The sequence below is a fragment of the Spodoptera frugiperda genome, chromosome 18 (assembly GCF_023101765.2).
Source record: "Spodoptera frugiperda isolate SF20-4 chromosome 18, AGI-APGP_CSIRO_Sfru_2.0, whole genome shotgun sequence".
NCBI lineage: Eukaryota > Metazoa > Arthropoda > Insecta > Lepidoptera > Noctuidae > Spodoptera > Spodoptera frugiperda.
Genome location: NC_064229.1, coordinates 6,121,335 through 6,136,197, shown reverse-complemented (window position 1 = coordinate 6,136,197; position 14,863 = coordinate 6,121,335). Strand labels below are relative to the sequence as shown.

The 14,863-nt window shown below is 35.8% G+C and overlaps 2 protein-coding genes across 2 annotated transcripts; one reads left to right on the top strand and one right to left on the bottom strand.

Moving 5' to 3' along the window:
- Positions 1-1,960: 1,960 nt before the first annotated feature.
- Positions 1,961-3,667, bottom strand: LOC118277988 (larval cuticle protein A2B). Its single transcript, XM_035597039.2, has 3 exons — positions 3,543-3,667; positions 2,893-3,142; positions 1,961-2,653 (listed from the first exon to the last, which is right to left on the bottom strand). The coding sequence occupies exons 1-3, from the start codon at positions 3,546-3,548 to the stop codon at positions 2,448-2,450; spliced, it is 462 nt and encodes a 153-aa protein (XP_035452932.2). The 5' UTR covers positions 3,549-3,667; the 3' UTR covers positions 1,961-2,447.
- A 2,542-nt stretch (positions 3,668-6,209) lies between these two features.
- On the top strand, positions 6,210-14,052 carry LOC118277973 (cysteine-rich hydrophobic domain-containing protein 2). Its single transcript, XM_035597018.2, has 3 exons — positions 6,210-6,473; positions 9,146-9,356; positions 11,614-14,052. Exons 1-3 carry the CDS (start codon positions 6,355-6,357, stop codon positions 11,779-11,781), a joined length of 498 nt encoding a protein of 165 aa, XP_035452911.1. The 5' UTR covers positions 6,210-6,354; the 3' UTR covers positions 11,782-14,052.
- Positions 14,053-14,863: the final 811 nt, after the last annotated feature.

The window sequence follows — 14,863 nt, the reverse complement described above, 5'->3', positions numbered from 1 at the left end:
CGCCTTGAACGAGGCGAGAGGGAGTGTCAGACTCTTACTGACTAAAAACCATCCCGTTCCTACTCCTGCTTTTCGAGGCGAAGCACCGGTAAGCCGCTGGGTAGACCGCAGCTCCAGATCAGTCCGCTGCTCCGAATTAAACAACTAAAGGGTAGAAGTTAAAAAATAATTCTATTTACTGTAATCATATACTGTACATAGTTTGTTTACAAACGTTTCACATCGATCTTAGCCTAAATATAGACTTTGGTGTACAATAAGGCGATTGATAAAGTAAATTGTATTTTCGATTTTGCTAAGTTCCAATGGTCACGCCATAATTTGAGAAAGACGGCAAAAAATTGGAAACTTACATTTCTTCTTTATGCCAACGTTCTAAACCAAATAAAGTTTACATTAAAGAGAAACATTGCGTATTCGTGAGAAAATACAGTTATGGAAAAATGCGAAAGTTTTAATTAAACTGAGAAACCAACTAACTTTTGACCGTACGATTGGGGCGATGGCTGGGCAACTGGCTACCATGCAACGTGTCGCGGGTTCGATTCGATACGGTATCATTTATTAGTATCTGCGGTGCTTCCTCGATTTACACATTAAGTGCCTTATAAACACCTATTACTATTTACTGCAAGCATTAGTCACAATGACCAAGGAAATTGTACAACGCACTAAAGTTACAAGGGCATACACGTGGAAGTTTACTCAAACACGAAAATTTAATTTACTAAAAATATGTTTTTATGTTTCATTTTAAGTATCGTTATACCATTAAGTATGTGGCCATTAAACAATTTTCTATGGCTTCTCTTCCGTACGGGTTGTGCGCTCGGCAGTCGCATTTGCGGCCACTGAACCAACAGACAGTTTAACATAAATGTAGAACTATTAGGTTATTTTTTGTTTCTACCTGAGCAGTCTGAGCACCTCCTTTCCTTGAAACTTTAATAGTTCTTTTTTTCACAGAAACTCTGTTAAAGTCACTGCCTCGTTGGTCGAGTGGTCCCTATTATGACTGCCGGGCAAGGGGTCTCGGGTTCGATTATATAGAGAATAGAGATAATAAAATTTCTCAGTAGTAGCACGGAGTCTGGAATTGTGTCCGGTATATGGCAATAGGCTCACCACCTATTACATGGGACTTATAAAACAATTGGTGAAAAGTGGGTGTACATTGGACAGTGGCATTACGTGCCGTAATGTGCACCTCTGCCTTCCCTTCGAGAATAAAAGGCGTTGCAAAAAAATACTCTGTTAATCGAAAAACTTGAATAAAAATAAACTCTAATCTAAATTATTTAGCAACGCCTCCATGTTGCATTTAATTGTATGTTACATATCAGTACTAATTTATCTATGCCTACCCTACATATCAAAATGCAGGCATCCGCAATGAACCAAATTACTTAATTGCATCTGACATTGCCCTGGATTGCTTAATTGTTAGATTATTTATACTGTAATATGAAAAGGTGTATAAAATATAAGGCGTTATTTATTTGAGGAGGTAATTTTTCATTCGACGTGTTAGTCACTGTAATATAATAAATATCCTAAAGTGAAATGTAACGAAAGAAAGGTCGCTAGTAAATGCAAACCTTGATAATTGACTAGACCTGTTTTGTTACCTGTTTACGAGTTGACATTTATTAGAACCAGTCTAAATAGAGCAGGTCACTACTAATTTTGGCTAGACCCCTGTCTAGATTGAGAAACAGCAGTGTCGCATGTCGCGTCTCACTGCGACACGCGACAGCTCTGCGCCCGCGCAGACTCGCACATAATGGCCGGGCGCGGCTGACACACATTCACACACGCCATTATTTTACGCACATAATATAACTGGTTCACTCACTACTAAGTGCAGCCTATAAAGAACCATAACGCCGTCACATTTGTCGCGTAAAAGCCTTGTATTTCATTCATCTTACGACCACACCATAAATGAAATTGCAACCAGTTTTCGATTCCTCTTATTTATTACCTTAGCTTTAACACATCAATTAACAATACTCTACAATACGTATAAATAAAACATTAACGTAATACGGGTCAGGTCACTCGACTGCACAGGCTTGGTCCAACGAATCTAGGTTACTTGTAAAATGCTTGTGTTTAGATCCTGCTGTCATACTGTGATTGATACAGATGTTTATCACAAAAATTGCAAGTGTTACAAAGAGCAAAATCTAACAATTACACACACCTAATAAAAGTAGGTCTTAAATGCATAATGATCTTGTCTCAATCAGATTTTTACACGAGTGGTCAATTCATTGTTGCATAGCATGGAGGTGAGATGTTATGATGCAAATGTAGCACCCGTTTTCACCGACTACAACAATAAAAGATTCCAGCAGATTTGGAGACTTTGTGACTCAATCGAAAGCATTTAAAATGGAAATTAGAAAAGCTAGATTCGTGACCAAGGAGATGTTTTGTTAGGACTAGTGGTATAAGGCGTGGGCTACGGGAGCAGCCACGGCTTTGACGACCGGGGCACCGAGTGGTTCCTTGTGGACGACTGCGTTGAAGCCATTGTGAGGGTCGGCGGTGTACTCCACAGTACGGCGAGTGCCATCAGGCTCCACTAGGGAGTATGAGCCCTGGACTACGTCGCCGGAACGAGATTCTTGCTGGTTCTTGGAGTCACCTTTAATAAAATACATTCAGTTGTGAGATTGATTATGGTTGGCAGTCGAATAAGAAGTTCAAAAGCTCCGGTTGGGGAAGTAAAAACTACAATGGGTTTTTCAAACATTATGTAGGCATATAAAAATCTAAATAATTTTGGTTACAAAAGTAAATATAGTATTTTTGTAACTTAAAAAAAATCATCATATAGAAATTCAGAGGTTGTTATAATTTTCTAATGAACATAACAAAACTTACCGGTGAGAGCATCCTGAATGTCATAAGCGTAGGAGTATTGTGGGTTAGGGTCGTAGTCCTCGACTGGGGCGACCTTTGCCACGGCATGGCCGACGTATGGGGCGGCGAGGGCTGGCGCATACGCGGGCCTAGCCACCGCCAGGGGGGCGGGGTAGCCCAGGGGACGGCCGTAAGCGTAGGGGGATGCCACCGGCAGCAGACCACCAGCCGCTCCTCTGCACACCGCCAGGATAGCTGCTACGATTATGACCTGGACAGAGACAAGTACATATTGTAATCTTGCTGAAAAAAGTCTTTGAATATACTGAAAACGTATTCAAGCAAAATGACCAACACTTTCTTTTAGTCATCATTTTAGCCCTGGAACACCTAGTGATGGGCATCTTCTTTTCTCCCATACCTACCTCGCAATTCTATCATTCATTAAATTTCATATTTTAACACGAATTCCATCGAGTAGAGACATCTTAACTTTTAGATAAAAATATATTTCTAGTCGGCTTTTGTGGATTTTTTCTCGTCTTATTTTTTTTTAATCCATAGGCAGGCAGATCTACAGCATCTAGGCTATTTTCTCGCTCGATAAATATTGTAATAAAAACCATATTCGTAAAAATCCTTGTAAAGATTTATAGAAAAGCTTCCCATACCTTCATGTTGCGTGAGTACCTTCGGTGGGCGCTCTGACTCGCTGTGACGCTGAGGGGTGCGCACGCCACGCTTTTATACGCATGCACTGCTTAATGCACCCGCCTAGAAAAACGTTTGATCTGTCACGGCCGGCCCTATACCCTTTACCATACCGGTTGAATTAATATCTATTATTTGAAACTGATCAACCATGGATGCCTGAACATATCTATTGAGAAGGTTCCACTTTAAACTTTTTTGCGTGTGACTTTTCTTTCCTGTTCAACGAGATCATATCAAATGTAAACTGATCTTAATTATCTTGTGTGAAAAGATGTAAAGGTATGCCTTATCTCGAAAAAGATGACATCTGAGAAAAATAACTACCTACAATTTTTTTTCATAATATTAGGAAAATTGACACTACTTGCTCGTACACATGACTCTACTCTCTATAGTGAGGTCAATTATATATAATCGGTTATGTTTTGTATCTTTCTAAAGCATAAATATCGTTACCTACATAGATCCCGAGAGATTGGCCGACAACAACAGGATATTTCACCTGACCCTGGCATGAGTATGTATAGGAAGTTCTTTCACTCTTACCTAAATAATTAAATCTGTAACTGATGAATAATGAACTGACCTCACCTAGTACAAATACTTCATGAAAGAAACGCCAACGAAGTAATTGTATTACCATATTTGTTGTCATACAGATCCATTTTAATTACGAAACGAAATAATTTTCAATGGAGGGCCACCAAGAATAAGAATACCCAAAAATCGCATTTAATTGTATTTGATTAACGATGCATCATTTTTGAGATGCCTTCTCCTTTTGTAGTTTCGTAAATTCGCAGGTATGATGCAGGGAGGCGGTATAACAAGGCGTTTTTGGGTCACAGCTGCACGTTATCACACAGTGCATACATGTGTGATAGTGGTCATACTAGCGAGTCGTGAGATAATTCATAATGGCCGTACCTTATACGGACAATCGATCTCCGCCTAAACGAATAACATTCGTTATTTAATGAATCTGGTCTTTAATTGCACTACATGACGTGTCTAGTTGTGGGTACCTAGCACTTTAAAGTAAATACTGTATGGATGCAATTTTTTTTTGTTGACTTTTCCTAATGATTATCTAGGATCACCTAGACTGATCACAGTCTGCTTGTTTGCATTCCGATTCCACCAAAGCTTACAGCCTCGGCCCTGGTCTCACTTGTCCGTTACACAGCCTTGGATCGCGACGACAACAGACAAATGGGGCATGTCATGAAAAATAATGGAAAACGATACCCAATGGACAAGTGGGGCCAGGGCCTACGAGCCCTCGGGTGGTGAGCGGTGACCGGCGGTATGAAAAAGTGCGTTGCCGACCATGTAAGAGGCTGTTTTATTGCATCATCGTTTTTAGGGAGCCTTCCTCAATATCGAATTATGTCGGTATAGATAAGTTTATGTACAGGAGTTGTGGAAGTGCCATAGTTTCGGTACGAATGGACTAACTGGACCGAAGTGATACAAATACAACCTAACATAAAATTAGCGTGAAACAACTGAAGCGTTGTTTTGCTGGATGAGTAAGGTTATCAGAAGACTAATTACCTACCTCCTTCCCCAATCTCCCAATGACAAAATTCCTAATCCTCGAATCCCTAACCCCTAAAACGCACGCATAGCACTTGTGTTTCTCAGGTGGGAGTAAGCCGTTTTCAATTAATTTTAAACTTTTACGATTTCTAAAGTAAGTACCCACTTACGCACCTACTTAATTTTTATAAATGGTAAAATTAAACAATATTCAATAGAATACATATAATTTTAAGCTCAAAAAATCGCAACAAGTTGGCAGTAGGTACTTAATTTATTTTTTCATGTCTGTCTGCTTTTCGTGTTTTATATTTCGATTAAAGATAAGTAGACATGCGTTTGTATAATAAAAAGCATTTTATCCCCTCCTCTTCCCTGACTTACCTAACCTGACCTTATGATGTTAGGTATTAGTCCCATGCAATAGGACGCCGTGCTACTACTGATATTACGAAAAACCTAAAATATTTAACCCATTAATACTTTGCCCGATCCAGGAAACCCTAGATTAGCAGGGACTTACAACCACTCAACTCGGGATGAAGGCGAACTCTACTCCGTTGTACCTTCTTTACCTACACCATTTAATTTTATTGTGTCCGTGTTAATTGGGAAAATTAATAGAATTAAACGAAATTATAATAACTTGATGATTAATCTATTGATTTAGTCTTTAATTTTTCCATCATGTAAGAGAAAACATTACTCTTTGATACTTACAATATTGACCAAGAGCTAATATAGAGCTAACAAAGTCAACAAAGTCATGATATTTTTGTAATAATCACAACAAACAAGACTAGCAGCGACATCTAGTCCGCTACATAAAAACTAATCTGTTTTCCTTTTGATGTACAATAAACAGTGTTACAACATCTAAATATTAATACTATCAATTTAAGTGTGGTCGTTTATTAATGAATGGCTGAAATTGGGGTTTCTAAGGATTGCCTCATTGATTTTTGCTTGCTTTGTCGTCGCTGGTTGTTATAAATAAAAAAGTTAACAATAAAAAAATCAACTAAATCATTTCGTGAAAGTAATTGTTAATGCCTATCTCATCTTTGTATGGCAACATTATTCATTTCTGTTTATGAAGGGAAACGTCACTTTTGACTTTCTGTATTCCTTTTTGTTTTTTCGTGAATGTGTAAAATCCTCCAAACACTGTGCTTTGTTATGTGTTTATAATATACGAAATTGATTTTTTAGTTAGTGTTAAGTACAATGGCAGACTTTGATGCAATATACCCTGATGAGACGGAACTCGAGGAGAATATAGAAGAGACACATGTGACGCTAGTGCCTGATCCGATCGTGATTCGAGGGGCTGGGAACATGACAGTGTAAGCTTTTACTTGTGATATCTGTTTAATAACATCAGCTGTTGGCCTCTATAGAAAACCTGGTTCGATAATAAAGGCCTAATAGCTTCGTATGTAGAAGTACTGGAGAGTTATTCTCGCCTCTTTGTCACTCGACCTGTGGCATTGAAGGACTATTTCTTTATGCATAATATTGACCAGGCGCCAATTTTCAATGTGTGATTCGTTGTTCTCATTATATTAATGCTATTTTCTCTACTATACTAATTATACATGTCATTAAAAACAAAATTTTACAAAAAATCTTTTGGGTTTACAACAAACCCTTATTTAACATATTTACTTATTTATTTGATATGTTTATCACCTGGAAACCCTTATTCAATGTTTATCCTAAACATTAAAGTAGAGATACAGTATAACTTACAATATAAATAACAACTAGTTAGTATTAATAATTGAACACACAAAATAAAAAGATGTTAAAACCATGACCCAGATTTTTTTTACTTTGTAATGTCTTGGCTAACTTAGTAATTTCTCTTATTGCCAATCTTCTTTATCCATTAAGATATACCAAAATATTGTTACAAAACTTCATAACATAACATTGCAAACACGCTTCATAGACAATTTCACTATTAACCAAACTCTATTCTAAAATCCTCATAGAAATAATCATAGCAAATCAATTCCTTTTTTAAAATGTCCAATTTGAGAGTGCACAAGGCATTACAAACTGTGACTCCAGAACAAAGAACTTTATGTGCACAGATAAAGAAACCCATTAAGTACATATTTAAGTATTCACTCAACATTGTTTGTGTTTTTGTAAAGGATGAGTTCACTCGCAGATGGGACAAAGGATTATATACTTTATGCTTCTATATTTGTACCAGAATATCAGTTAATCCATTATTAATGTGAATATTTTATAATAGACTTTGAAATAGATTATCATACATGTCATTGTATGTATTATTTTTGTTTCTACTTTTCCTTTAGATAAAGTCAAGTTATAAGTAAATTCAGTTGGAATGTTGTAGGAGTATGATTAAATAAACATAAAGTTTCCTTTATTTTAGGACTGTTTATAGCCAAAACATTAATGAAAGATACAATTTTGTTATTACCTACTTCATTTTTGGGAATATCTGCTGTTTATTTACTCTTCTTTTATTCTTTGGACCCTTACACTAAGTAATTTTGTCTTTCTTCTCCACCCTTCAACATCCTTCACATCTAAGGAAAGGAAAGGAAAAGGAGTTTGTGATGAAATCATGATGGAATCACAAACTCCTTTTCCTATCATGTTCCTCAAACTATCGGTGTTTTTTTTATTGTTTTCATCTCCCATCCTTCTTTATTTGGTCATCCTTCTTTATTTGGCAATCCATATATTTTTTTAAACAATTTATTAAGTTCATAAGGAAATAAACATATAATAGTTATTGTTATTACTACAGTACAGTTACAAAATTTCATAGAAACTTGGCTGTCTCATTATTGTTAGTAAGGAATGAGACGGGGACTGAAGTTATATCAGTTTGTGGCTTGTGGTTTTAATATTCATTTTACATAATAAATACCATTATGTCTGCATTGTTAGTCTGTATCTATATATACCTATATTCATAGTAATATAAATCATGACCTGATTTAATATAATACTTGAGTTATCATTATTCAATATATTATTCCGTTTATATTTGTATGTTTTTTTCTGGTTCAGACCAACAGGTATAATTATTTAACCAGTAATTAATGAGTTTAGTAACTATTTATAAATTATAATTGATGATTGCATTCTACCAGTCTTACAAATGCAAATTGTTTGTATTGTTGGTTAGATATTTGTTTATTTTACACAGAAATTCCTAAACATGTATTGATAGATCCCTATAACCATATTTTTATATCCATAAATGCTACAATCATACTCAATAACATTATATTGGGCCCATCGGTGTTGGATTAAGGGTCAATTTCATAATCATAGATAAATACTCGCCTTGTGTTATCAATGCATTAACACTGATATGAGCTATCTCCACACTCTGTATAGACATTGAGTGATTCATACTTTAGAAACATGAAACTCATTTAATGACTGTATCTCACATGACATACTCATTTTGTTTGCACTTTATTAATCTTATTTTAATGAGTAATAGCAATTTTATGTTACTTTTGCACAAACCTTTGTAATTGTGATAAAATAAATGACAGATTTATTTCCTTCTTAATGAAAACGGATTTCAATACAGCTTTGTATGATTTACAAACATACAGAGTGACATGAGATACAAAATTAAATTAATGTTGCCTTGCATGTATCACACACAATTAAAAATAAATTATAAATCAATTTGGTACATTATATTAACAATTCAATTATTATTTAAATGGTTTAATTCTTTACAAGGTTATACCTAAAAATTAATTTTAACAATATGCAGAAATAAATTCATTTTGGTATCTCTAACTAAAGGCATTGTAAAGGGTAAGTATTTTAAAAATGTACCTTCGAGAGGTAGTTAAACCTGAATGAGAAGAAGATTAATTAAATTTTTGGGAACAGTATAGATGATAAGAAGAATTGACAATTATAAAATATACTTTCATTAGCATCCATGAATAATCTTATCCATTCTGTACAAGGTAAAACTAATAATTTCAACCAAAAATTTCAGATTTGGTCTAAGCAACCGCTTCAACGGGGAGTTTCCTTCGGGGCTGCAGTCGCGGGTAGCGCCGGAGGAGTACCAGGCTACAGTGGCCCGCATCAACAGCGTGCTGAAGAAGACTTTGCCCGTCAACGTCAAGTGGCTGTTCTGCGGCTGCGTGTGTTGCTGCTGCACCTTAGGATGCTCTCTCTGGCCTGTCATATGTCTTAGTAAAAGGGTAAGTTTATACATAACTGTAAAAATATGTGGGCGTCCGGCTTTTTCGAAGAACAGAGAACGAATGGCTTTTCTAACTAAATGGTAGCAAATAAACCTTGGAAAAAGGTCTCAAACATTTAGTTATGGGCCTCTTTTTCTAAGGGCAAATTGTCCCTAACCCTTGCTCTGACAGAATATACGTTTTCGAGTGGGAGAATGGGACTCTATGCACTTCTGATATTTTAGTTTGTCGCATCATATCACTGGCATCAGCATAATGTCACCATGTTTCCAAACTGTTTATTGTTCTGTTTATTAAATTGAAATAAATTATTTTTACTTTGGCTTTAACAAACTAAACCAACTGATGACCAGCAATAATAGAATCTTTACTTTAAAAAAATACTTTGACAATAGCTTCTAAAATCCCGCTACGTCTGACCTGAATCATACGAACAATAGCACGAAACAGATATAGCTTGCAATACTGTCCAAGACATTGTTTGTATTACAATTATTCCTGGTAATTCGCACGCATACATATTTAATGGGCATGCACACTGCGTCAAACGTCGCCAACCGAAGTTGAAGGTTGAACACTTCGATCGAACAATTTAACAAATACTAAGTCTATTTTTGAAGCAAAGCTCTATTGATTTAGCCGTTATGCACGCTTAATGTGCTAACTTTAAAGGCAAACTGATGGGAAATGGGTATACAAGATCAGTACATTTTAAACTACGCTGTAATGTCTGCCTTCGACATTTGGTCACGTTTTTGTGTCATTTGTCTATGTATGTTTATTGGCTAGGTAAATTATGTACCGTAATAAACATTAGCACTATATATTTATGTATGTAATTGTTGCACTTCTTCATTATCACCTTATTTTAAAGGAAGAAGGTACCTACATCGTGCTTCATTATTTTGAAATGCCTAACATTTGTAAATCCCCAATTCCCCACAGTTTTGAATGACTAACCTTAAATCCTTATTTGGTTTATTATCACTTTCCTAACTACCCATTTGGAAAAGTTGTTGGTGCTCATGTGCAACTCAAATGTGGTTTTCCTTATAGACTTGTTGTGCTTAGTGTTCTCATTACTCAGAGTTGTATGGAAAGTATTAACCTTTAGTAACTTAACAGAAATCCAATATTTTTAAAACAATAAACTATTTTAATTAAATTCAACAAAAATATTGGTAAAATTATTTCAGAACATGATACAAAATATACAATTTGATCTATGTACTTATTACATTGTTTACTAATTGCGTTTTTAATTATCGCTACTCGTTTATGCGGTAAATGCGTAATAACGAAGCCATATAATATTCATATAAATAGAAAAACAATATTACTTATCATCTCTTTATTGCTAAGATATTATTGATACAAACTTGATTATATTGTCAATGTATTGTCCTTTCATGTATTTGAATGAAATATAGTTAATAATATGAAGTTCAAATATGGGATACTACTACGGATATCCGGCCTTAATTCACTATCTAGCCAGAAATGGATAGTAGGTCAATATTTATCGGACAGTGCTATAACAATATCCTGAAAGGCCTCATAAATCTCCGCTTTATTATCCTCTCTTCTACTAAATATACTACTGCTAACTACTCTTGTATATTTAAATAAGAAATACATATTATACAAATAGAAAAGACCCTTTTCTTATACTACACAAAGAAGATTGACACAAATTGGTAATTGAGATGATTTTATTTGACAAAACAAGGTCATTCCAAGACCATACAACCAAATATTTAGTCAAATATTCAACTATCTGTCAAAACAGCTATCCGTATATCTCAAATATAAATAATTTAGTACCTACCTAGGTACTTGCGCCATTTTACCCAAATATTCCACGATCTTCGATGTTTATATGTATTATTTATGACCATCCACAATGTTGTGTATCATAAATAATAATATAGATCTTTGTTTACGTCGGTAGCTACACAAACCTCTCTGTGGCTTACAGGTCTTCTCATATCTGAGTAATATCAATTTATAAATAGAAATAAGTACCTGCTCTCTGATGCTGACGTTGGGTCTCATCATTCCTGTTTAGTATTATTGAGTCTTTTCTCAGCAGTAGCAGGGAGTCTGAAATGGTGTCCAGTTCAGTATGTACTGACAGGCTCGCCCCATAAGGCCGCAACACAAATAAGCTTTGTAACATAATCTCATAATTAATGTGCACCTCTGCCTAAGGTATAATGCTATGTAAACTAATAATATTGCTTTCTCTTTACAGACGCAACACTCTCTGAACAAACTATTGGAATGGGAGAACAGTCGACTGTACAACAAGCTGGGACTTCGCTGGCGACTCACGAAGCAACACTGCGACTCCTCATCCATGATGGAATACGTACTTCTCATAGAGTTTATTCCTAAAATACCCATATACCGACCCGACTAAGTCACCGCGACGCCCGTGTCATAGAGTAACTGTAAATAGACATAAATCATTAATAATACGCATACGTCATCGCATCTTGAAGATAACAACTAATTTGCATGGCCAAGCCAATGAATGGGTACGCTAGAATGTTTCTGGAAGAACGACTTTAATGTTTGATTGTCGAAATTAACATGTTGTTACCGTCGCGTAGCGAGCACGACTTGGCGTAGACAGGCCGAGCGTCGGGACGTCAGCGACGTCGTTACTCATATAATGCTGTTTGTTGTATATATAAGAAAACGGTACATATTAAACATGGAACAATAAGTGCTACTGTTAAACGCTTTTTGTGTATAGATGTCGCATTATTATTGCAAGCTTAGACTGCAGATGTTATAGCAATGTGTATATATTTATTAAACTTTACAATGTATAGCTTTGCAAGCTGCAAATATGTTATATAACATCTGATTATAAGTACTTTAACTAGCAAGTTAGATTGGCTATGTGTTAGCGACGTGTATGGGAAGCTGTTTGTTTATGTTCAATGTGCAATTGTACTGCATCAATACTCGAATTTACACAATTGTATCTTTATATGAACCTACAAACTTCTTAGAACATTACTTCAGATACCTTTATATCTGATGTTTATGTTAGAATGCACTTTTTATACTTACAATTATCTAACCGTAGATTACTGTTTAGTATCGGTTTGTATTACATCTGCTGTGCATGGGTCGCTATTCGATGACCGTCGTACTGGAGACGAATGTCCGAAATAACACGAATGCAAGGCTGTGTAGGTATATTGCCGGGATCTTGTCTTTTTCCTTATACGGCCGCTTAGTCATTTTAATTTACTAAAAACACTCTTACGGCTTTTGACATAAGATGCTTTCAAAATTCTTGTTAATTTCAAGCTGACTTTTTTCAATAATAGAGTCTTAATAAGGTCGCTCGATGTTTTTAAATAAGTACTTAAGTCATATCATTGTCATATTCATTGTAAATGATCATAGTCTTAAATGCAGTCATTTTTCTTCATCACGTTTCGTTTCTTCAGTTCACATTCAAGAAGTAAAGGCGGTACTTATGTTAATGATCCAATATATGTTACAGGACCGTTCATTAGTGCGCCAGTATTGTTACGCAAGGCTCGGAACCGGTTTAAAAAATACCGGTTAATACCGGTTTATATCGGTTTTCCTCCGAACTTTTCTTAAGAACGTGAACATTAAAGAACTTTATTTTAACCTAAATTAACCGGTTTATTCGACGAGGGGCATGTCGGTACACGCGTTGAAATATTATTATTGAAATAAGCTGAACAGCGCGCGGCGTTTCTTTGATGTGCGTCGTATTAACCGGTTTTTATTGCTCTAAACCGGTTAATCCGAAAAAACCTTTATGAAAATACTGTTCCAAATACCGGTTTAAAAAAACCGGTTTCGCGAACGAAACCCAATGTAAAGGTTTTGCGTACAAGTACATAATAACGGTTTGAAAATTTAACCGGTATCCGAGCCTTGTTGTTACGTACCAAAGCATAGATGTTGTAGATGTAAAACGCCGTGTTAACCGCTTTTCATCCTTATTTCTTTAGGAATAAGGTTGAAAAGTATGCGAATATAAACTTTTCCGATCATACAAACGATAGCAATTCCGCTAACGAAGTCGCGTCCCGCGGCAAGACCATGTCACCGCTATTTTTATTCACATTTATTGAAGTAACTGTATTGATACAGGTCAGTGGTCATCATTCTTTCAATTCATTCTCATCGTCGCAAATTGTCCTGTCATCAGTTCATACATTTGTTTATGATTTTAAAAAGCATATACTTGTATTGCTTTATGTATGTTATGTACCTGAATGTCCACGTTAGTTGTGTATAGGAAGTGAACCGTAGCGACAGTATCGCGGAGCCGATCTAAGTATATGCTAGGGTAATGTATGGGACTGTGTTATTAGAAAATTAGCTTATATAATGTTATGTAAGATTAGGAGAATCCCCGCCCTCTCTTCTCTTTTCAACATGTTGTAAGTATCGTGAAGGGCCGATATGACTTACATCGCTGTTAACTTATCCGTAATTATAAGACTCATGGAAAGTAGATCGCTCGGAATGTCCTCTTGCCACCTACACGTCTAGTTAATAATGTTTGAACGCAACGGTTGAAAAGCGAACAGGGTATGTTGACAGTAAGTTGTAATTTAAGGAATTGTAAATATTTTAAGAACTTATAGATTATTTTTGTTCAGATAATAAACTCACTACATGTGATGAATTTATACTTTTTTTATTCTATTACAAGCCTCTTTATAAGATAGAAAATCTACAACTAACGTTTTTCTCAACGTGGTTGGATCCAGCACTGATAAATTGAAGGAGAACCTCCAATAATATCTTCTGATTTATAAACCTTAATTTTTCCAGAAGTTTCAATTTTTCCCTGGTGGATAGGTATCTGCGTCGGACTTCTCCCAAAAAGTAACATCCCATATAGAGATAATTTTCTGATTTAGGTAGGAAAACGGAAAACTATTCCTGATATCTCAGAACGTTAGAGATCCTGCTGAAAGAATTAACCATAATTTTATAAATCCTTTGTTTAACACCTCATGTAAAGTTGATACAAACTGATCAGGGATAGGTTGATAAAATTAATCCGGTCTCTACCAAATATGCTTGAGTCGGCGATTGCAATTACATTATTTACTATTACACGGATAACTATTATTGTGGTATTCGTATATAGTATGCACCATCTACTCATCTAATCTATATTTATTTCCGGACGTTGCGTAGTTTTGCACTTTGTAACTAGACTACCTACATTGGTATGGAAACAGAGTGGGAGGGTATTTACCTATATAATATTCTATTTGTATAGGTAAGCGGCCACAGATCCGCAATGTACGCTTTGCACGCATTCCATATGACGTCATCGGTACGCATCGCATGTAGGCATTGCCGATGAAGCGGTCCGTACGATGCAGATCAGTGGACGCAGTTGTATAAGTTTCTATACAAGACTGAACTAAAATCCATTGCGTGCGATGCGTACGATGCGGGCCTGTGGACGCTTACCTTATAGG

Coding starts and splice junctions, on each gene's coding strand:
- LOC118277988 (XM_035597039.2), bottom strand. Junction 2,654..2,892: donor CATTCAGGATGCTCTCACCG/GTAAGTTTTGTT, acceptor ATTTTATTAAAG/GTGACTCCAAGAACCAGCAA.
- LOC118277973 (XM_035597018.2), top strand. CDS start 6,355: ATGGCAGACTTTGATGCAATATACCCTGATGAGACGGAACTCGAGGAG. Junction 6,474..9,145: donor GGGGCTGGGAACATGACAGT/GTAAGCTTTTAC, acceptor CAAAAATTTCAG/ATTTGGTCTAAGCAACCGCT. Junction 9,357..11,613: donor TCATATGTCTTAGTAAAAGG/GTAAGTTTATAC, acceptor TTCTCTTTACAG/ACGCAACACTCTCTGAACAA.